General features: G+C 42.2%; 2 protein-coding genes and 1 pseudogene across 3 annotated transcripts; 2 read left to right on the top strand and 1 right to left on the bottom strand.

Annotated features, from left to right (window-relative positions):
- The window catches only part of LOC118342312, an 88649-nt pseudogene extending 79193 nt beyond the window's left edge, over positions 1-9456 (top strand).
- Positions 9457-9537: 81 nt separating this feature from the next.
- nkiras1 (NFKB inhibitor interacting Ras-like 1) lies at positions 9538-13458 on the bottom strand. Of its 2 annotated transcripts, XM_035680802.1 has the most exons (4): positions 13360-13458; positions 13011-13111; positions 12449-12690; positions 9538-11474 (listed from the first exon to the last, which is right to left on the bottom strand). In XM_035680802.1, exons 2-4 carry the CDS (start codon positions 13102-13104, stop codon positions 11232-11234), a joined length of 579 nt encoding a protein of 192 aa, XP_035536695.1. In that variant the 5' UTR covers positions 13105-13111; positions 13360-13458; the 3' UTR covers positions 9538-11231. The 2 variants fall into 2 exon arrangements, with proteins under 2 accessions (XP_035536695.1, XP_035536696.1); XM_035680803.1 differs by lacking the exon at positions 13360-13458 and having other exon boundaries at positions 13011-13289.
- Positions 13459-14311: 853 nt separating this feature from the next.
- On the top strand, positions 14312-17746 carry rpl15 (ribosomal protein L15). Its single transcript, XM_035680804.1, has 4 exons — positions 14312-14389; positions 15277-15458; positions 15545-15681; positions 17389-17746. The coding sequence occupies exons 2-4, from the start codon at positions 15287-15289 to the stop codon at positions 17692-17694; spliced, it is 615 nt and encodes a 204-aa protein (XP_035536697.1). The 5' UTR covers positions 14312-14389; positions 15277-15286; the 3' UTR covers positions 17695-17746.
- Positions 17747-20974: the final 3228 nt, after the last annotated feature.

Genomic DNA, 20974 nt, shown 5'->3' on the forward strand with positions numbered 1-20974 from the left:
AGTTCCCCTTTAATAATCTGCACAATAGCTGTAGTATCATAGCTTATATTTCATTTTGTGAAAAGTGAGGAGAATTCAGTTTGACTTTAAAATTTTCTTCTTCAGTCCATTTATTGAATTCATTTCCTGTATGAATTTAAACATTCAACCTTCATGTATTACACTAGAGCTGTATTTGTACTAGTGCTAAATATTTGGCTGGAGTGCAGCAAAGTGATGAAGTTATATATATTGTTGGCTCGAGTGTTGAACTTTCCCATTGGCTGTTGCTCTTTCAACTCCAGATTCTGAGAGCAGAGGCCCAGCCCTCTAAGGCTAGCGGTTTCATCTTTCGTTCGTGCAGCATTAAACGCTTTTAGTCTACGCCCATGTACTATATGGGCCCCACCTCAGGGTTTGCAGTTAAAGGAACCAGTGGGGCCCACAGCTTACAGGACTGCGCCTACACTCATACAATCTGAAGTTATGTTACGAAACCAAGATTCTGTTTCGTACAGGTACAGGCTTCACCCCTTAAGGCAATCGGTACCCAAAAGCACAAAAATACCCACTTAACTAGAGAGTCACTACACACTGTACGGCTCTCCATTCACCGAGAGGCATGAGGGAGAGCGCACAGTTAAAGCAGCCCAAATAACAATCAGTCTGCTGAAACACTCAATACAGAGTGAGTCATAGAAAAACCAGAGACATCCACAGATAGAAACCAACCAAAGAGTAGGGCTGGTTAGTAGATCATTAAAATAGTTATAATTAGAAAAAGCTCTTTTAAATCAAACCTTTTCAAACTGCATTTATAATATTTGTGGACTTAAACAGAGCCTAACCATGTCATATCATCTGCTTCAGTATACCTTAAGAACAAATATTACTGGGACCACTACAGAACAGTGGAGAGGAACACTTAATATCACATTAAATTCACATTATAGACACTACCGCTGACCATACTCAGTCCAGACACATACTACATTTCTTTCTGTTTCTGGGTGAAAAGTTGCATATTAACCTTAAGATCTACATATTGGAGCTCATTGTGGCTGCTGCTTATGAATTCTGTCTGCTAACTGAACGTATTCATCTACTGTTCTCCTGTGCTGAGCCGCAGGAGTCCGTTTTTTGGTGAACCGCCGTGTGCCTGTTTGAAAGGTTAAAGGCTTAGAAAAAATGAAACAGCTGAAATGTCAGCACTCTCCTTGCGGCGCGTGTGTACACAGAGGTCCACAGAAGAAGCCCCCCTGATATTGAAGTGAATGACAACAGTGATAGCCTGGCATATTACCGCCTCACACAAAGCACTGGGTAGCCTTTGTGTGCGTCGGAGGCAGGCGGGGAGGAAGCCCGGGCTCTCTCTGTGGCTCGTCTGTGAATGTGAGACGCCTCTGTTGTCAGGCGAAAGAAACCTCAGTCTGGTTGATGCAGGGGGAAATGATACATTATCTATTCTTGGCACAGCAGCGGGTCCTGACTGGGGTCTTGTGGTGTGACCAGTATATTAGCAGGTCAGGACTCCCCTGCAGGAATGCCGCTAACACACAGTGTAAATGGACTGCATTCCTCTAAGGGACGTGGTATTTTTTTTATACTAGAGGGATGTTTCACATCTGGATAGCACACTGTGGCTAGTCCATTAAATCTGAATATTTTGATCTTATTTTGTGCTCAGTGTTTTGGGCCCTTTTTTTTAAAATGAATGTACAAAGACTCTCCCATTGGGCAACAGTCACATGTCCATGGCATATCACAGGCTTCATGCCAACACTTGCTTACAATATGTCCAGTGTAGCAGTAATGGTAACCAAGAAGACTGACCTTTTCAGTGTTTTGTATTATATGACCTAAAAATCCATTCATTTTCAACATTAATGTTCTGGGAGTTTGTGAAGGGGTTGCAACATAAAGGTCAAGATGGCAGGAAAAGATGGAACAAAAATGTATTTTTTATGTAGTTATTTAAAATGGGACAAAAAACAGACGAGGTGTTACAAGTAGACATTGCTTGGCTATAAAGATTTCCAACCTTTTGATGCTGGCAGGTTTATTTTTGAAACCGATTTAAGGTGAATGACCACATATCTATCCATATGTGTCTACTACACATATGCAGTCAAACTAAGACATAAGTAAACAAACTTGTGTGTATGCTATAGTACGATGAATGTATGTAGTCTTTCTTTAAATTTACTATAACCCCAGATAACACAAATAATAATATATTTTATAGTTTCCTGTTCTCATGCACCAACAAAGAAGCACTTGATGTACAAGCGTATTTAGACCAGCTCTTGTCGAACAATAATTTACCTTTCCTGGCTAACTGAAGCACTTGCATACAGGCTCTTCCTGTAGCTGCGCACAAATAAAAAGCTCCCACAGGTGCCTCCTTGCACCATGTTAAGATCATCAGGCTGGATTACCCATCAAGCAAGGTGCCCCAGGGCCCAAAGGCATCCACTGTATGGCAAAAACACAATATGACACCAACACTATTTGTTACTCTTGAATTAAAATCTTGTTTTAAACCTTTTTTGTTTCACTATTCAGCTCACATGATGTATATTACTGAATCAAATGATCACAAACTAATTCCACATACGGATGTGACTAACAATTATTTTATGATCGATTAAACTACACACTACCTTCTTAATTGTTTTGTCTGCAAAATATGACCAGCTGATGAAAAATGAAATCACAACTTCCCAGAGGCCAAGATGACATCTATTAATCGTTGCGTTTGTCTGACCAACAGTACCAATATGTAGCTGGTACTGTGCAGCTCTAGCAGGATACCATGAAGGAGAGTATGGGCTACAGTGCTAGCTCTATAAACCTGGACTGTTCTGGTCTCTTGGCCTTTTGCCACTGGTTTACTGCTGAACTTCATATGGCAGTAACAGGAAATGTTTTACATTTAGCAGCCATGCTGAGGACAATAATTTAGGTGTCTGTCCTATTGTGATGTGTCATTTTATCCGACAGTCAGCAGCCTGACTATAATAGAGGATTGGATTCCTGACTGTGCTACTAGGTGTGTGTTTTTGTGGAGGCGTCTCTGCTACCCTCTCAGTCGTGATGAAGAGTGGAGCAGAAAGTGAGATTATTTGCCTGACATTTCCCCCTCCTGTTACTCAGAACAGACAGGAGCTACTTATTATAACACAAGCACTGTGCAGAGTAACTGCTTATGTGCTTCAAATCGGATTTGTGTTTTGAATTATTCTCGGAACTGCTGCATTTGAATAATGGATGATTCAGTGTTTGTTTATTTAAAATATTCAAATGTCTAAATACTGTATATTGCTGCACATTGTATTTTGCATGGAGTTTTCCACTGAAACAAGCCTTATTTTTATCCGATAAACATGCTCTAAGAGCCCTACTTGTGTAAAAATGAAATGGCAAACTGAAAAGTGTAGTTTGATGCGCTTCATCAAGCAGTCAATTATGTGAAAACATCCCCAGCATTAAAACAGAAGCTGCTGTTGACTTACTGCGATGCGGCTGTTGAATCAAGTCTCTTCTGAAGCGGCTGCAGTCGTCAGCCCTGCTACTCTTCAGCTTTATCTCCACAGGCAAATAATGTCCTGTTGATCTTTTCCTTTTTATCACTTCCCACTCTGTTGGCGTAATGACTCACACGGGTGATTGCACTCTTATTGTTTTAATGAATTACCAATAAGATGACATTGAATAGATTTCTTGACTGTAAAACATTAGAAAGATGGTAATTGTATAGACATTTTAGTCATTTAGTGGATGTTTTTTTGCGACTGCAAGAGCTGAATAAGCTGCAGTGCATAGAAGGTAAATGGTAAAAGAACATCAGAATATAGAGGTTAAAGTTGAGGGCTCAGGTCAAGGTGTAAGGTAAAACCATGATCTTGAGGTGGAGGAAGTGTGTAAAAAATGTGGGGGGACTTAGTACTTTAGTATTTATCTATGCTATATTATTTTATATATATTTTATTTGCATGTAACTGTAGAACTTAAGAATAACATAATTGCAGATACAGTGTAATCATACCATTTACAGCATTTAAATGAAAATAAAGCAACTATAATCAATATTTTTATGATGTATACAGTGTATCAAATAGAACAGATTTCCCCCGGGGATCAATAAAGTATTTCTGATTCTGAAATGACAATGTTTAAGGCATCACTCAGAGTGATGAACCTACAGAGGATCATCATCTCAATCTGCAGCTGTTTCCAATGAAAAAGCTCTCAGACCCAGTGTACACTGTCTGCTCAGTAGCTGCTGTGCCCGTGGGTCCAACATGTGGCCCTTAGCTGTGTGTCCCCTCTCCCATCACTCTTCAAAGTTTCTGCTGCCCCCAAGTGATCAAAAAATGATTGATTGCAGGTTTAAGGAGAAGGCAAAGTTTAATATATGTGCATCCTTCATGTCACATTCAAGTACTCCCTGTCACTTTATATTGTGGCCAAATACACTAGCACAGTAGGATCTCTATATGTATATCTCTTGCATGCATAATAATACCTCTACAGCCAGGGCCCGCCACAGAGCGTAGAAGACTGAACTAGCTGAAGGTGCCTGTGATGGTGACCTGCCGGAGGGTTGGACTGAATGGATGAATGAAGCATTCGCTCACTGTTCACTCACTAGAGGGGAAAGCTTTCATGTTTTGTGTGCAGGGAAGCTAAGTTAGCAACTTGTCCTAAAGCGTGTGTATTTGACGCCGTAATAATGAGACTCAACAAACAACTATCTTTGTTTCAATTTTTTTTTAATTGACCTACTGCAGCATTAAAAGCAATTTTGATGTTTTATCAAAGAAAAACATGAAACAAACATCAACTGCTCAAACAGCCTAAGTGCAAATTATGCATGTAGTCCAGCTTCCACAACCCTGCTCCCCTCTTTATTTTGAAAAGCCAGTCCAGTTAAACAAAGCCCTTATTTCCTGTAGAAAAAGATTAGTCCCTATTGACACATCTGCTTTTGGACATTGACATTTAGTCTGCAGATCATATGAGAAACCTATCCTTACAGTTGTTTTAAAATGTTTTCAGCAGCATGTGCTGTTTTTCATGGCCTGTAGGTTGTTTCCTTGTATGGTGTCATGGTACAGATGATCTTGAGGTGAACCTGTAGATCAGTGCTAGGATTTCAGACCTTCAGTGGGGGCTGTACTGGAAGATCTCAGTCTTGTGTAGGGGCAGAAGAAGAAAGTGAAATGTGGGTGTCTTAATCTTTTGGGAGGTGGACCACGAGGGAGCAGCAAGCATGCAGACTGTGGACGATTTAAAGCTCCGTTAGGGTGAAGGCTGGTCTGGTTTCTGCCTCAGAGGAAGGTGCATTTATCCAGGTGGAAGATAGATTAGGCTGGAACGCACAGCAGAACTTTAGACCCGAGACTTTGACTGGAGTCGACTTGGACTCGTCCACTGTGAGACTCCATTTACCTGAGACTTGAAGACAAACAACAAAACAAGTACCTCAGTAGTTTGTTCACGTCCAGCATATCCTCTATTTTCTACCCTGCGACCACAATGAGTCATCTCCTCGTTCTACCTCATTAAACTCCCAGAATCTCTGAATATTTAAATGTTGTTGATTTCTAAAGTTCAGTTTTCCTGCTGGACACAAGATGTCTCCTCCTTCCACTGTAAAGTCCATTCTCAGTGGATGTGCACTGTGGCTTCAAGTTTCTCATCACATGTACAAGTTGATACTTTTCGGACCAGGACTGACTTCATAACTATTTGTGGATGTCACAAAATCATGCTGGTAGGCTCCGCCCCTTAAAATCAGATGTTCACTGAGCACAGAGAACTTTCTCTTTCCAGCAGATGATTGTAAAACATCCTTCTAGTGGACAAGAAGGAACACATTATTGTTGTTGTTGTTGTTATTGTTATTGTTTATTGTATTTTTGTTGTTGTATGGTTTTCAATATTGTCCTGTTGTATTATTGAATAACTTCATTTTTTAAACAAGGTTGGGGCAGCTGCCTCTGTGGCGAGGAATTTGATAAAAATGATGAATGTTCTTAACAACTGAAAAAGATACGTGTCCCTGTGGTAACGTTCATGCATCCTGCTAAACACAGCCAGAGATTGGCCCATCTAACTGTTTAAAAAGTGGAAATGCTTTATATTCCCTGTAAAATATTACAGAGTAAAACAAAGACTTGAGCTGAAAGCTCTGACACGAGCTCCAGAGTTTCTTTGGACGGGTGACTACAGATGTTTTCTACTGTGAAAGTCTGGTTTGTGAAGCATCCCAGTATGTAATCAAGAAATCCATGTTTCCTGTGTGCCGACAGTGCCGGTCCCTAAGGAGACAACATCTCATGAGTGGAGGTCTGACCATCCTGGGCCCTCCAGGCTCCGTGTCACGAAGGGAGGAGTGTTTTTCCTGGACATCGCCTTCACACCAAGACCTACCGCCTTCAAACCACCCAAAGGTGAATTCTGCATGGCTGCTAGCGTCCAGACAAACCTTTTCTGTGTAATCATCGCACACAGATGGCTCTATTGAAAGACATGTCATTTTCATGTTTTCCACTAGAAGGCGCCCTTGTACATTAGATACAGCTAGATGAAACTCAGCAGCTCATACTTGTAATCTTAATCCCCAAGGCCGCTCTAATATATGCTCCGCTCAGTGCTGATGCTTGTATCCTCTCCTTTTGAATGAGCAGCTGTCACAACCAACTGCATTCAGAAAATGTAGAATTTTCTCTGACCTTGCATGTTTTTCCAAACAGACACACTCATAATATATGACTAGCTTTTCCTGTACATCATTAGCCACTACTCCTTCATTTCACATTCTACAGTGTGTTTATGATGGAATGTTTTATTAAGCAAACCATTTCTTGCTTATAGGGTTGATGATTGAAGTTGCTTTTGATTATTCCAAGATAAAAATGATGTAATTGGTATTTTTGTCTGGAGTTTGGCATACAAGGACCAAGAAAAATGTGTAAAGCTGTGGGAATACGAGTTTTCCCTCCTTCTGTCCGTGTGCAGGTACCGTTCCCGTACGAGGATTCTACCCACTGTAACATCAACAGTCAGGGGGTGGATCTGTCTGGACATCCTGAGGACAACTGGAGTCCTGCCCCAACCATCTCCAAGGTCCTAACTGTCACATCTGCTCCCTGCTCACTGACTGGCAACCCTGTGAGAGCTGCAGCAACACACACACACACACCAACACACCACACACACACACACACACACACACCACCACACCACACACACACCACACCACCACCACACACACACACACCCCTTGCTTTGTTAGGCTCACAAAATCTGCTAACAATATTTTGTGCCAATATTAAGCATGTTCTTTTTTTTTTAGGTTAAAAAGCCCAGAGGGTAATATTTCTAAGAGTAATAACACATTGACTGCTTAATATGGGTCTGAATAAATGTCAGTAGCAGGGTCTGTTTGAGCTCGTCTCATTAACTGCAGCAGTAACTCCCCTTTGATCTTGATGTTAGAGCAGAGACCATAAAACTCTCGTAGAGGTAACCCTACATGAATTCCAGGACTCCACTTAAAGGATTTTAAGATTCAGTTCATTAAATCTCCTCTTGACTCTGACACAGTCAGAAATGTAAGACTATACGGCTATATAACAGAGCCAAAGTCCACATTGAAGACAAAAGGTGGTGCTGTGTTTGTGTTCTGCCTCAAGCCTTAAGTGAAAATCTATTTTTCTAAGATTTACTGCAGCATTGTGGCTCTTTTAAAGTCATCCTGTTTTTTTGGCTAAAGGGTTCTTTAATTTCACACAGTATGGCTTTGTAACATCAACACAAGTGCAGTGTAATTATACAGTTATTATTGTAGGTACAGGATAGATGAAACAATAATATTCCCTGTAGCGTTGGGCTGGGCCATGATTACATAAATCATCATTTCAATTGCTGTTAATACAGTGGGTACCTTCCCTTCAGTGTCTTGGCTGGCTATTGTGGATGTTTAATACAAGTAGATCAATACATTAGAAGAAATACTTTTGCAACAACTTGATAAATTACCTGGCAATTGTATTTGAATTACTGGGTTACCCAAAAACACATTCCCACCTTCTCTATAGATAAAATAAAGCCTCAAGTGCATTTTACACAAACTATATAAGACAGTGCTCATATGGTGGAATCCTCCCTGTCTGCAGGGTTTGTGTGTGTAAACTAGTTGGGGTAATTTATTTAGGAATATGGACCTACAGTTTACACTAACACAAGATTTCGAAATGCAGGACAGCATTAGTTGATGTTGGGTCCCGGGGTAGTGGCCTGCTTGGTCTTATTGGTAGTCCAGCTTTGGTACAAGGGCTGCACAATCAATCCAATATTAATCGGTGTCAGGATTTTGGTTTCCCACAATTAAATGAACGTGATGGTGTATGATATTGATGTTTAAAACGCGTGCTTGGCTCATAGAAATCTGCTGCATATCAAATAAACAGCCAGCCACCATGGGTGATCCAGATGTTCTGGTTTAATTTTAGAAGGAGTTCGGTCTAGACCTGCTCTGTTTTAAAAAGTGTCATGAGATAACTTCTGTTATGAGTTGGCGCTATACATATAAAATGTAATTAAATAGTCCTGTCTCTGCACGCACATCCTGCAGCTGCAAATTCTAAGATACTAAGGAAAAAAACATTTCCTGTGTCTACAAACCAAGACAACGGTCAGTTTTGGAAAGTGAAAGTTCCTTGTAGGAGCTTTAAGGAACCTGAATTCAAATTAAAACACATTTAGATAAAACTACAGTTATTGAGGAACAGGTGTGAAAGTGCAAAGAACAAACTGAAATGCAGATGTTTTGTTCCTGTGTTACAGCCGACCCTCTGGTTGGAAGCATCGCCACACAGTACACAACAAACAGACCCGAACACGACAGGATAGCCAAACAGTGGACCAAACGCTACGCCACATAATCACCAGAGGAGCTGCTGCCGATTGGACGACTCTGGGATGTTGGGTGGGGAGGGGGTGTGGACTCTGTTGGGGGCGTGGCTCCCAGCGGAGGAGGGAGGTGGGGCAGGTAGAGGGGCGGGTGGATTTTTATCTCGGGAATTGAAGTCTTAACTCCTGACATTTTGTTGTTTATTGTATTTTTTAAGTTATCTGCGGCCCAACTATAATCAGATCTGGCAATAACGCATTTAGTGTTTTCTCTTTGATTTTTTAGCTCGTGCTTGAAGATGGACATTAATACTAAACTGCTAGATGAAATGTGTCACAGCATGATTCCCAGTCAATTATGTCAGTGTAAATTCTCACATGTATTAAGTTCCAGTTGGTGTTTTGCTCCCTCCCTCCAAACTCCTGGTCTTTGAAAAGGTGTTTTACACATGTAGACATGTTTAGATATGGATGGATATTGGTTGTGATTTGTGTTCTGTAATGATAAAAAGCTGTTCTGTTTCTCCCTTAAAGAATTAAACATGACCAACTGAAGCATCTGACTGGGTTTAGTCATTTGTATCAAATGTGATCTTCAGGAAACGCCACCAAAAGAACCTTTCAGAGGACTAAATATGAAGAGGCTACATTTTATTCAGTGCAGAGTTACAGAGCAGAGAATAATTTAGGGTTAGCATGAATACAGAGTGCAAGTGTTGAGTCTCACTAACTCCGTTCTACTAGCAGCACATTAACTGTTATTACTTTGAAACATTAAGGACACAGAAAACAGCGCAATCATCCTTCACATTGTTTTACCATTTTCAAAAGTCAAGGAATGTGGCTCATTAAAGTGACAAAAATAAATTAGTTAAAAAATAAATATTTCCTCTCAACACTGACATTTCTACTGTTAGAAAGCCTTACACACAGTTTTAACTAGTAGCCCTATTTGATTATACAGGCTGGACGACACGAGTGCAACTAACAGACAGACATTATGGAATCTCAAAACGGGTAAAGGCAGTACCATGAACATTATTATTATTATTGCTGCCAGGCCATATTTAATATACGAGATGGACTGGACGAAGGCTAGCTGAGTCCCGCCAGAGAACAGGGATTCATGCTGCATTCACATCAGATGGGAAATAACATAGGTAGTAGATTCCTGTTTGAAAACACTGTCCTACAGAGCTTACAGAGCTGTTCCACAAGCCGGTATGTTTGCTGAAAGAGTTACATACTGGTCATGTAGAGATCCCTTGTGGAAATCCGATGGAAGAAATGGGGGTCAAAATCCACAGTCCTTCAATAGTCTGACTTTAGCTGTAGGCTGGGCCCTCTTGGGACAGAGGAGGAATGATAACAGCAACCAATAACTCTATATGGGAATGTGAATAGTAAGATAGTTACAAAAATTGATTGTATGGTTTAACTTGGAATGATATATTTCAGTTGAAAAGGACAGTAAACATAACACGTTATTTCAGGACCGCAATTCAAAAGTGTAAATCCACGAGATGTGTGTTTGGGTTGTCTGAACTCTTTGGTACTAAAGTGCTTGCCCATGCTGAGATGGTTTTACGAAGAAAAAAGGCTTGAGATGTTACAGATGTGGATTTGGTTTGCTGTTGGTGAGATGAGAATATCAAACATGTCCGTGTGTTGAGCACAGAGCTGCAGTCAGGATGTGGTTAGCCTAGCTTAGCATAAAGACTGGAGACAGAGACCACCAGCCCGGCTCGGTCAAAACTTCAAAAATACTTGACTGACAACACCTTTAAAGCTGGCTGACTAACACGTATCTCGTTTGTTTAACCCAAACAAAAACAGAAATGTGAAAGTGGCGAACAGTTTACCCATCAGCCAGCACTCCAGTGGAGCTGTAGCACTGTTGTGGTGGCTGTGAACCAAATCAACAAGGCTCTGGGAAGCTGCAAACTGCCCCAGGGTGTTGTTCGCCAAGAAATAGTTCCACCATATTACTCCCTCGAACACTGCAAATGTTTCTGCTTCTAGTCTTTATGCTATGCTAACCACATTCTGACCCAGCTCTATTCTTAGCATACCAGATTAATATCAGTCTTCTCATCTCACTCGCAGAAAGAGAGCAAAATATTTCCCAAAATAATGAAGTTGAACTACCTTAAGCAATGTAACCACTGTGTAGAACTGTATGAATGTGTGTAAAAAGCTCTAATTTACACACAAGCTAACCAAAGTCATGTAGCTAAAGGCCTGTCCACGTGGTCCCGCCGGGTGTTCCCATGTGAGGTGAATGCAGCCTGCTAACAGGAGCGGAGAGGAGTGAGGGGGTCTTCAGAGAGTCACATGTCGTTGGACGGGGTGCCTTTGCTTTTGCGCCCCGGCAGAGGAAAGGCAGACTTGCTCTGCGGCTGCGTGAGGCGGCTGGTCAGCTGGGTGAAGGGTTCGATGAGCGAGTTGCGTTCGGCGACGCTCACCTCCCACAGCTTCACCTTCTCGCCTCGCGCCCACTGCTGCGCCGCCTCCTGGTCCACCTGACGACGCTCCCGCAGGTCCGTCTTGTTCCCCAGCACTATGACGGTCACCTGAGAACACAACAGACACACCGGAAGAAACCCCAGTTCAGTTTTTAAAGATTTAAGATAGTACTTTATGCACTTCATTGTATGGAGAAAACAGTACATTAATCATTTTGATTTCATGTTGCCTTACTTTTCAGTCGGTATATCACTGCTGCTGGCTGAAAACACTATCTCCATATTTGTTGAAATTCATACTTCCACATTAAGATTTTGTTTAAATACTTTTTAGACAGTTAAAAAAAAGCCTAAATTGCATTTGAACATGTTGGCCTGATTGGTCATATAATTAGAGCAGAGACACATCTTTTCATGATCCTGTGTGGCTGATAAATAATACTTATTAAATCCTGTATTAGCCGTTTCCTGTATAAACTGCAGGCAAATAATAGTACGAGTTGTGCACAATGTAAATATTTTGATGGCAAAAGCAGGGTTTTCATGCATGCTAATGTTACATATGTGAGGAGCTTCTTCCAAATGTACCTCTAAGGAGTAACTTCACTGGCTCCCATCAACTTTAATTCTAAATACTAACCATGAAATGTCTATATATACATATATACGTATATATGGACATTAAACCATGGTGCTGAGAAGTGTTTCTCTGCTGCATGCACATCCTCTATTGTGTTGGCCTACATGCAAAGACCTATTTAAATAAAGGCAAATGATATTTTCTCAAACTGGGAACTTTAGCCTTCTCATATGTTTAGTGTTTCAATTCCCCTTTACAGCCAAATTCTGTTTGTTCAGACCTTTCACCACCACACTTCGTGATGTACTCAGGTGGTATAACAATGTGCGCTATAAATAGAACACGGAAAGCACCTGAAAATACAGAAACTGTCAGTTAAACTGGATATTTTAAACATCATAAATGCTGTTGTGCGCAGAGTGGATGGTTGCCAATATAAAGGCGAACAGAGAACAGCACTTATTATGAATGGTGGTTTAAATATACTTTGACCCGGCCACACCTCTTTCTTATCTCTGGACTTGTCTATTTCCTTCTTCAGAATGTCCACCTTCTTGAAGGACTCCAAGCTGTCCACGCTGTAGACGAGCACGAAGCCGTCTGCCACTGAGTAGTAGTGTTTGGGGAGGTCCTGTCCATCGTGGAGGCCTTTGGTGTCATAGAGCCGCAGCTGTTCCTTCACGCCGCGGTCAGTTTCCACTGAGGCCACGTACACATCCTCCTGGGTCTCGTTGGACTCGGAGCCTGGGAAATAGGACAACAGCAAGACCTTTTTCACAGCAGCCATTCTGACATGAAATAGTAGGGCAAACACTTAACATTATAGGCTCTGTTCCATTCAGGCCACAGAGTCAGGGTCTGCTATTGTGCATTCTGGCTCACTAATACACTAAATGGAACAGAGCCTTAGTTAATGTCATTGGTAACACTTGTGTTTACCCTACTTAATGTTAAAATGGCTGCTGTAAAAAAGGTCTATCCAGAGAAGAGACGTTGGGCCCCAGCAGGAGGCTGCTCTCCCAGCAGTCGGCTGAAGGGAGCCATTGTCAGTGGCTGTTACCTACCTACAGTGTGGTTTCCGTACAGCAGCTGTTCCAGTATGGCCGTTTTTCCGACTGCTGCCTGGCCACACACCACCACCTTACAGCCTTTTCCCATTGCGACCCTACAGTGTGTGAACACAAAACGTCACCCAGTTCATAGTTTCAACTGGCAAATATTAGACATCCCATAATAACACGGAACAGAGCCTATCCTTAGCGTTGGCTCGCTGTCACGGCGTTGTGTTGTTTAGCCTAGCTAGCTAACAGGCTAGCCGTAGCGACTCAGTGTGCGTCATGTAAACGCGCCAGTGACACTGCAGCCGCGACCCACTGTCTGTTCATTACAGGTGAGTCCCTTAGAGTCGCTCACCTGGATCAGCTGGAGGACTGTCTGTCTGCCGAGCCTTCACACGGAGCGGCCATCCTGCTCTGAGCGCAGGACCTATCCGGACACTGCGCATGCGCCGCTGAATTCACAACATAAACATAAGAATAACTGGAGACGATGTTTTGTTTGCGTTTATAATAATACAATATAATAACATTTACATTCACGGTGCATGTTGTAAATGATGTTTATGCTCATTATTGGTGTGGATTTTGGAGTTAGTAGTTGTACAACTACACGATTACGCTTCATAGATTAACTACATAACATATTAACATTATATAACTCTGACAACCGTGGCAGAGAGCATGGCCGTGTCCAGGCTTGCATGTCCATCTCGGACGGAATGTCGTCACGACCCTCTCGTAGAGCACCTGGGCCCAGCAGGAGGAGCACCTTCAGCAGAAGAATCTCTCACCCAGATGCACCCACAGAGCGGCCACAGGAAATCATTCCTGCCTGTGTGTCATCAATATGTACAATCGTCTCTCCTCGAGAGGGAGTCAGAGCACCGCTTCCCAGTAATATGTCGTAGAAGCACGTACAATCTTTTTTTTTTTTTGCTTTTAGCTACTTTTGGACGATTAATATAACTTGCTACCATTTTTTATCTGCCTGGCCCAATATAGTTGATATATATTTATATACATGTTCTAATATTTGTTTTGGTTATTCTGTATCTGGAGTTTGTAATAAAAATAATTTCCCCCTGGGATTATTAAAGTATTTCTGATTCTGATTCTGATTACATTCATGCAGTTTGTCTGTAGTCAAATTACGATTAAATGCAGTTTGTCTCCAGTAAAACCGTGTCTACTATGTGATTATCACATAACTTTTTAATTTAAAAATGAATTTAAATCAAGAAAGAGAGCGCGAGTTTGATTGTCGAAATGACCACAAAAGTCAGGACTACATTTCCCATGAGCATTACAGAGGAAATACGTCACCGGCGTTTTCATAAGGCATGCTGGGTACGTGTCCTCTCTCTTTCCGGCTGGTACGCCATCATGTAAGCGAGTATTTCTATGCTTTTGTAGAAAACGCAATCCATTAAAATCATTCTTTATATAGTTTCATCGGTCTGTTTGAGTCAGGACATTGTTTAGCAACTTACTAACGTTCTATACGCCTTGATTATTTTTTGACTAACATTGTTGAGAAACTGATATTAGGCTTATTTTAACGGCGCTGGGATGCAGTCTACCCGGTAGCCATTGGTACTGCTGGCCGCTGTAGCAAGCTAATGTGTTACCATGCTGTCTGGTGTTTTGTGTAAAACGGCCAGAGTCTTCGCGTTTTAATCCGGTTGAAACCGGCACATGAAGTTAGTCACTTGTAATGTTAGAAACATTCCGGTGGAGCAGGGACTGGTGAGCTACGCTGCTAATGCTAACATGCTAGCTTTAGTTTTAGGAGCTGCTCAGGAAGCATGGGCTTGTGTACTTGTACATTATCGTACATTTCTACGGCATTCATTCATGTAAAACACCCGGGCCGCCGTACCACGCGTTACATGTGTATTATGATTAGTTCACAGAATGCTGAGAAAATGGGAAATCGTGGTCTCCTAAGAAGACTCTTCCAGAATGGCCTCAGTAACTGTACAGAGTCTGGTCCGAGTTGTGTGCCATTATGAGCGGAGTTACAGGCTCCTTCTGAAGCTCACCGCTCCCTCAGCCAGGCAGCAGTTCATGAGAAGTGTGGCTGTGTTTCTGAGCCTGCAGATGGCACATGACTGAAAGCATGATTCCTGTAAATGTCGCTCAAGTCATTATTTTACATTGAACTGCAGATGCTGGCTGCATGTTGTCCAACATTAATCCATCATGTTTTTACATAAACAAGTTATGAATTCACATTAAAGTTGATTAACTTACGAGACTTTGTTTGTTTCAGATAAGTCAACATGGGAGCATATAGGTATATGCAGGAGCTATGGCGCAAGAAGCAGTCCGACGTGATGCGCTTCCTGCTCCGTGTCCGCTGCTGGCAGTACCGTCAGCTGTCCAACCTCCACCGCGCTCCCAGGCCCACCAGACCTGACAAGGCCCGTAGGCTGGGCTACAAGGCCAAGCAGGGTGAGTGCGGAGCCCAGAGGTACACCTGCACATCTGTCAGCATCTCTCCCTGCCTGGCTAATCGTGTTGTTGTGTGATTCAAACAGGTTACGTAATCTATCGTGTCCGCGTGCGCCGCGGAGGCCGTAAACGCCCCGTACCCAAGGGTGCCACCTACGGCAAGCCAGTGCACCATGGCGTCAACCAGATCAAGTTCGCCCGCAGTTTGCAGTCAACTGCTGAGGTACGTTCATCTTGACTCAATATAAGAAAGGAGTTCTGGTTTTGCTGCTTTGACGATGTTTCAGATGCACCGACACACGTTACTCATTCTGATTGCAAGTGTTAGCATCAGGCTTTTCTTGGGAAAACCTGGAAATTTAGAGCCTAGTTTTCCTGGAAATGTTTAGTTGTATTTGAGCCCCTGAGCCAGGCCACAGCTCCGGTCACATAAACGCTGAACACCATTGTGAGAACTACTGGGAAAGTCCTGGAAAATGATTTGGGAACGCTGTAGCCTCTCCTTTAAAATTGCACATGGTAGCTCATTGGCTTTAACCATTTCCACAACGGTTGAGGACAACGGTCATTTTCCATTGATGTGATTTACAACAGATTGTATCTATTTGTTAATCGCCTCTTCAGATTATTGGGTTGCCACAACCATCAGGCTAAACGTACTCAGTGTAGGTATTAATGTTTGATTAATGTATCAGTCCTGTCTTTATTTTCTAGTTTTTTCCACAAGTGAAAAATCTGTTCCCCTCTTGAGGGGTTTCCTAATTTTTCCTAATTGAAGGTCTTTGGGTCACTGTAAGCTCTGGGAGATAATTCACATTTATAAACACTTACAAATAATTGTCCGGTGATCACTAATGAAAGCCATTATTTACACCCATAAACATCTGTCATTCTCCGACTGACTGTAAATGTCTGAAGCGTCTCCAGCACCGTGTGCCTAATTAAGTACGGCTGCAACGAACAGTTAATCTGTCACTTCAGAAAATATTGAAAAATGTTGGTCATTGTTCCCCAGAGTTCCAGGTGACGTTGTCAAATGTCTTGTTTTGTCCACAACCCAAAGACATCCGGGGTTACTGTCAGAGGACTACAGAAAGCAGACAATACTCACACTGGAGAAGCTGAAATGAGCTTTTCTTAACAAAATGACTAAACAATCAAATAGTCTAGAAGTGTTGGCTTGGCTTGCTAACACAGGTATAACTATATTAATGTCTGTGTTGCATTGTGGTGTACATGCTGGCTCACAGAACAATGTTTTTTTATATAGCACTACAACATAAAACCAAGCAAGACAGATAAAATGACTATAAGGAGCATAAGCACTGCACTATAAAACAATGGAATGAATAAGAAATAAATTGAAAGTAAGACATTACAAATAAAATGTATATCAAATGTTCTCTAAAGCTTGCACAAAGAATCTTCCTGGGAATCCAAACCTATTGTCAGTGTGAGACTGGTACACACAGGGGAATGTGTACTGTCCCTCATCCCCATAGTTTATGAAAGCTTTGATTGGTGGATGTTCTCTCGTAGGATTTAAGGTACACTGACAGTGCTTCTGTCCCTTCAGGCCGCACAAGAGGACGAGGCAGTGTTTGAGACTGGCCTTTAGTGGACTGTACGGTTGTGGATGAGGTTTAGATCTGTCGGCTGCAGACCTGCAGTACGAGGATGGAACAATTGAGGGAGTTTTTAAATGAACACAGTCGGTGTATATCCTGACTTAATGAAGACTGAATATATGGAGTTATGGTTAAGATGTCTGTTACTGGCTCCTCCAGAGGATTTCTGGGTGTTAAAGATTACGTTACTGCTGCCACTGGGAGCCGCCAGAGCACTTTTGAATCTTTAAGACCACATTCCTTTTTAGATTGAGTTGCTTTGCTAAGTCATTCCACTCACTCCCTGTTTCTGAACTCCCCAGGAGCGTGCTGGCCGTCACTGCGGAGCCCTCAGAGTGCTGAACTCCTACTGGGTGGGCGAGGACTCTACCTACAAGTTCTTCGAGGTGATTCTGATCGACCCCTTCCACAAGGCCGTCAGACGCAACCCAGACACCCAATGGATCACAAAGGCTGTGCACAAGCACAGAGAGATGCGTGGCCTGACATCTGCAGGAAAGAAGAGCCGCGGCCTGGGCAAGGGCCACAAGTTCCACCTGACCATCGGAGGCTCCCGCCGTGCAGCCTGGAAGAGGCGCAACACCCTGCAGCTGCACCGCTATCGTTAGAGCACGCCACATGTCTGTACATTAAACCAATAAACAGCCCTTTTTATGGTGACAGTGTGTCTGCTTCCTTCTGTTGCTGGAGTTTTGGTATTTTAAACTGAACTTGCTCTGCTCTTGCATCAGCGTGAATAAAAAGGTTAGAAAATGAGTTGAAGTATTTTAGCCTTTTAGGTAATACAGAATAGAGTTGGATATATTTTAACAACCCACCCCATAAGTAACCTATTGGCCCATTAAACATTTACTATGAGACATATCAAAACTTGGGTTCAATAGTAAATGACAGATTTACAGCTTTATAAACTCAGACAGGGCAGTGATGATATATCTGTACAAGTGAAGTGATCCAGAACTAGCTGCCAGGTGGTACAAAAAGTTGAGTATAATTTGTAGAATAACATTTTCCCAGGATTAGTTGATGAAGTCTGTGATCCACAGGTTGAAAGCTGGAGGAAATCTTCCTGTGTTAGCAGTCCGTCTCCCTGCCAGGAGCGGAACAGCCATCATGTGTTTGCTGCATTGGTTGAGATGGAGATTGTACAGTACTGCGCTATAACATTGCTGTTTAAGCAAGAGGTTCTATTGATGGTTCTAGCACATTAGAAATGATTTGGAATATAATAGATCCGTTCATTTTGGGCAAAGACAAGTATCTAATGTAGATATCCTCAATTCCCTCTTATTCTCTTTTTCAATGTGTCTGGTTCTGAACAGTAACAGGAGTTGAGTGAAGTGTAGATTTTGCAGCTAATGTATAGGATAGGAACTGGACTCCAGATCAGTGCTGCAGAGTGCTTCATTATAATGCTGATTGTCACACAGTTTACCTTTATCAAATATTAGTTTCTTCCATTTGCATATTAACGTTGGCCATATTAATATTTCAATAATATTTTTGATTAATTGTGCAGCTCTAGATTGTACAGACTTGAAGGTTTGGAAAATGCTAAATTTTACCCGCTGTTTGAAGAGTAGGAATAATCTTGAATTTGTATACTCTTTGAAAAATGCTTGATTTTCACCATAATCTGGTGTTTAAGATCCACAATCACAAAGCAAAAATCTTTGAATATTTGAAATCAAATAATCCCATCATCATTTCTCCTAGTTTTCTGTTAAGAAAAAAATAGAGGTGTCAACTCCAGATTGACCAAATGTTAACTATAATGGATCATGAATCCCACTTGATCATAAATTGGAGTGGTGTGACCAATTGTTTGTTGTTTGTTCCCTGTGCAAACCCTCAGGCACATGTCCAACAACTAATATACACACACACACACACACACATACATTATATATAAAACCTTCCCTCTCACCCGGGTGCGTATCTGGTCATCCTCAAGCTCGGTCTCTACCAGGCAGCCCTGGGAGGTTTGGAGGGTTCTGCGGCAGTATCTTAGCTGTTCCTAGGGGACTGCGCTCTTCTGGACTGAAGCTTCTGATGTTTTCCTGGGATTTGTTGGAGCACTCCCCCAAGTTTGGGGGCGTCACTGCCCCGGAGGTGTTCCTACTACCGACACGGGGATCACAGCGGCCTGATCTTCCACAGTCTTGGCTCCAAGCTTGTTCTTTTCAACCCCATAATGGTACTTTTTCAACCTTTTCGTGTGTCCTTCTTTCTGATGTTTGGCGGTCTGCTGGTTATGCGCCACGATCTATCAACACCGCCTTCTTCTGCTCCTTGTCTTACCACCACTATGTCTGGTTGTCAGTCTTGGAACGCCGAAGTCCGACAGCACCTGGCCCTGTTGTTCTCAGGCCACCTTTCTGTGTGCGCCCATTGCGTGGATTTGGGTACTTCTATGTTCCATACTGGGTACAGATGGTTCCTGTAACTCATTCCAGCCACTGGTTGTGTCTCTCTCATGTACGCTGAACCGGCTAGCATCTTAACACCCTTGCTATGATGTGGCTGGGACCTGTCTCTCAGGGGCATCTTTGCATAGTCTGCATCTTGGGTCAGATCTTACTCTTGTAGATCTTGGCCTCTGTCGGCTCTTGCTACCTAGGGCCTGTTCTTGTTGCTGTCCATGATCAGTGGCATCTGTGGCTGCTCCTGCAGGTCCAGCCTTTCAGCCATTGGGTTAGGTCTTCTCGTATCAAGACAGCTCTTCAACTTTGGCGGTGGTTACATGCCATGTAGGGGGCTTGTCCCTCAGGTTGTCTGCTCCTCTTCTCCGCCACTCTTATCGGGTTTTCTGTTGCCTGAGACATTCGCAACTAGCAGTTCGTACCTTTGGGCGCCATTTTCTCTTCAGAACGTACTCTTGGATTATTTGATGTTTCATCCTGGATATGTGGGCCTTATCATCCAAGAATTAACAGAATCTCATGGATGAGTTTGTGAGCCAGTGGAACAACCACAGCTTTGAGGACAATGGAGAGTCGGCGTCCCCCACTGCCAAACTGTGGACAATTGGAATGCTCAAATTCCTCAGCATTAAAGGCCACTCAATCTTGTGCCTGTGCCAACCCCTTTATGCTCAACCAGTGGAATGTGGAGGTTGGGCCCATCAACCCCTTCACTGATGATGGAAATCATCGGATCGAAACTTTTTGTCAAGCATGGAACTGCTTGGAGAGATAGTCTGGCTAGCTTGGGTTGATTCAGTTGTTACACTATTGCGGTGTCATACATGTTACATATTAGACTCAGATATGAATAAGTCATTTTGAGAAATATCACAAAATTGAACATGTTATTTGGTTTCAAGTCTCAGTTTGAAATGATTCATTTTTCAGTTGTACCGTTTAAGGGATATCAATGGGACAAAAGAGGTGTACAGGTCCTCGGACGAAGATATTTGCTTATAATATCTTTTCTTTCATGACAAAATGTGATGTTATCACCGTATAGATATGTGGCCAGGACCCTAAACTGACACAAACTGAGATGTAGCGGAGTAGAAGTATGAAGGTTTCAACCAATGCAAAGACTCAAGGTAAAGGACCTGAAATATCTGTATTTAAGAACAATACTGGGTAAATGTACTAGTACTGTCCACCCCTGATTATATGTATATATCATTATATATTAATGTATTCAGTTTAACCCTATGATGAAGATGAAACTTTGTGTATGTGTTTTTCAAATCGAAAAAATATGATACACATATCTCGTAAACACTAAAATGACAATGAACCAGTCCATACAAAGTAGGAACATACAACCATTTATTAAGAAGGCCTTACCATAACATTTAGAGGGAATAATCTGCGCTAATCACTCAATTGCTGCTCTGGGTCATATCAGACGGTGGAGATAAATGACATACAT

The sequence above is a fragment of the Morone saxatilis genome, unplaced genomic scaffold, assembly GCF_004916995.1.
Source record: "Morone saxatilis isolate NCDOM2014 unplaced genomic scaffold, NCSU_SB_2.0 Contig9, whole genome shotgun sequence".
Classification (NCBI taxonomy): Eukaryota; Metazoa; Chordata; class Actinopteri; family Moronidae; genus Morone; species Morone saxatilis.

Excerpts from the sequence above, each read along its gene's own strand:
- nkiras1 (XM_035680802.1), bottom strand. The coding sequence starts at position 13,104 with ATGGGAAAAGGCTGTAAGGTGGTGGTGTGTGGCCAGGCAGCAGTCGGA. Across the intron at positions 12,691-13,010 it reads GTACGGAAACCACACTGTAG|GCTCCGAGTCCAACGAGACC; the intron begins GTAGGTAACAGC and ends CCTATTTCCCAG. Across the intron at positions 11,475-12,448 it reads AGTCCAGAGATAAGAAAGAG|GTGACCGTCATAGTGCTGGG; the intron begins GTGTGGCCGGGT and ends TTGTGTTCTCAG.
- rpl15 (XM_035680804.1), top strand. The coding sequence starts at position 15,287 with ATGGGAGCATATAGGTATATGCAGGAGCTATGGCGCAAGAAGCAGTCC. Across the intron at positions 15,459-15,544 it reads GGGCTACAAGGCCAAGCAGG|GTTACGTAATCTATCGTGTC; the intron begins GTGAGTGCGGAG and ends TGATTCAAACAG. Across the intron at positions 15,682-17,388 it reads GTTTGCAGTCAACTGCTGAG|GAGCGTGCTGGCCGTCACTG; the intron begins GTACGTTCATCT and ends TGAACTCCCCAG.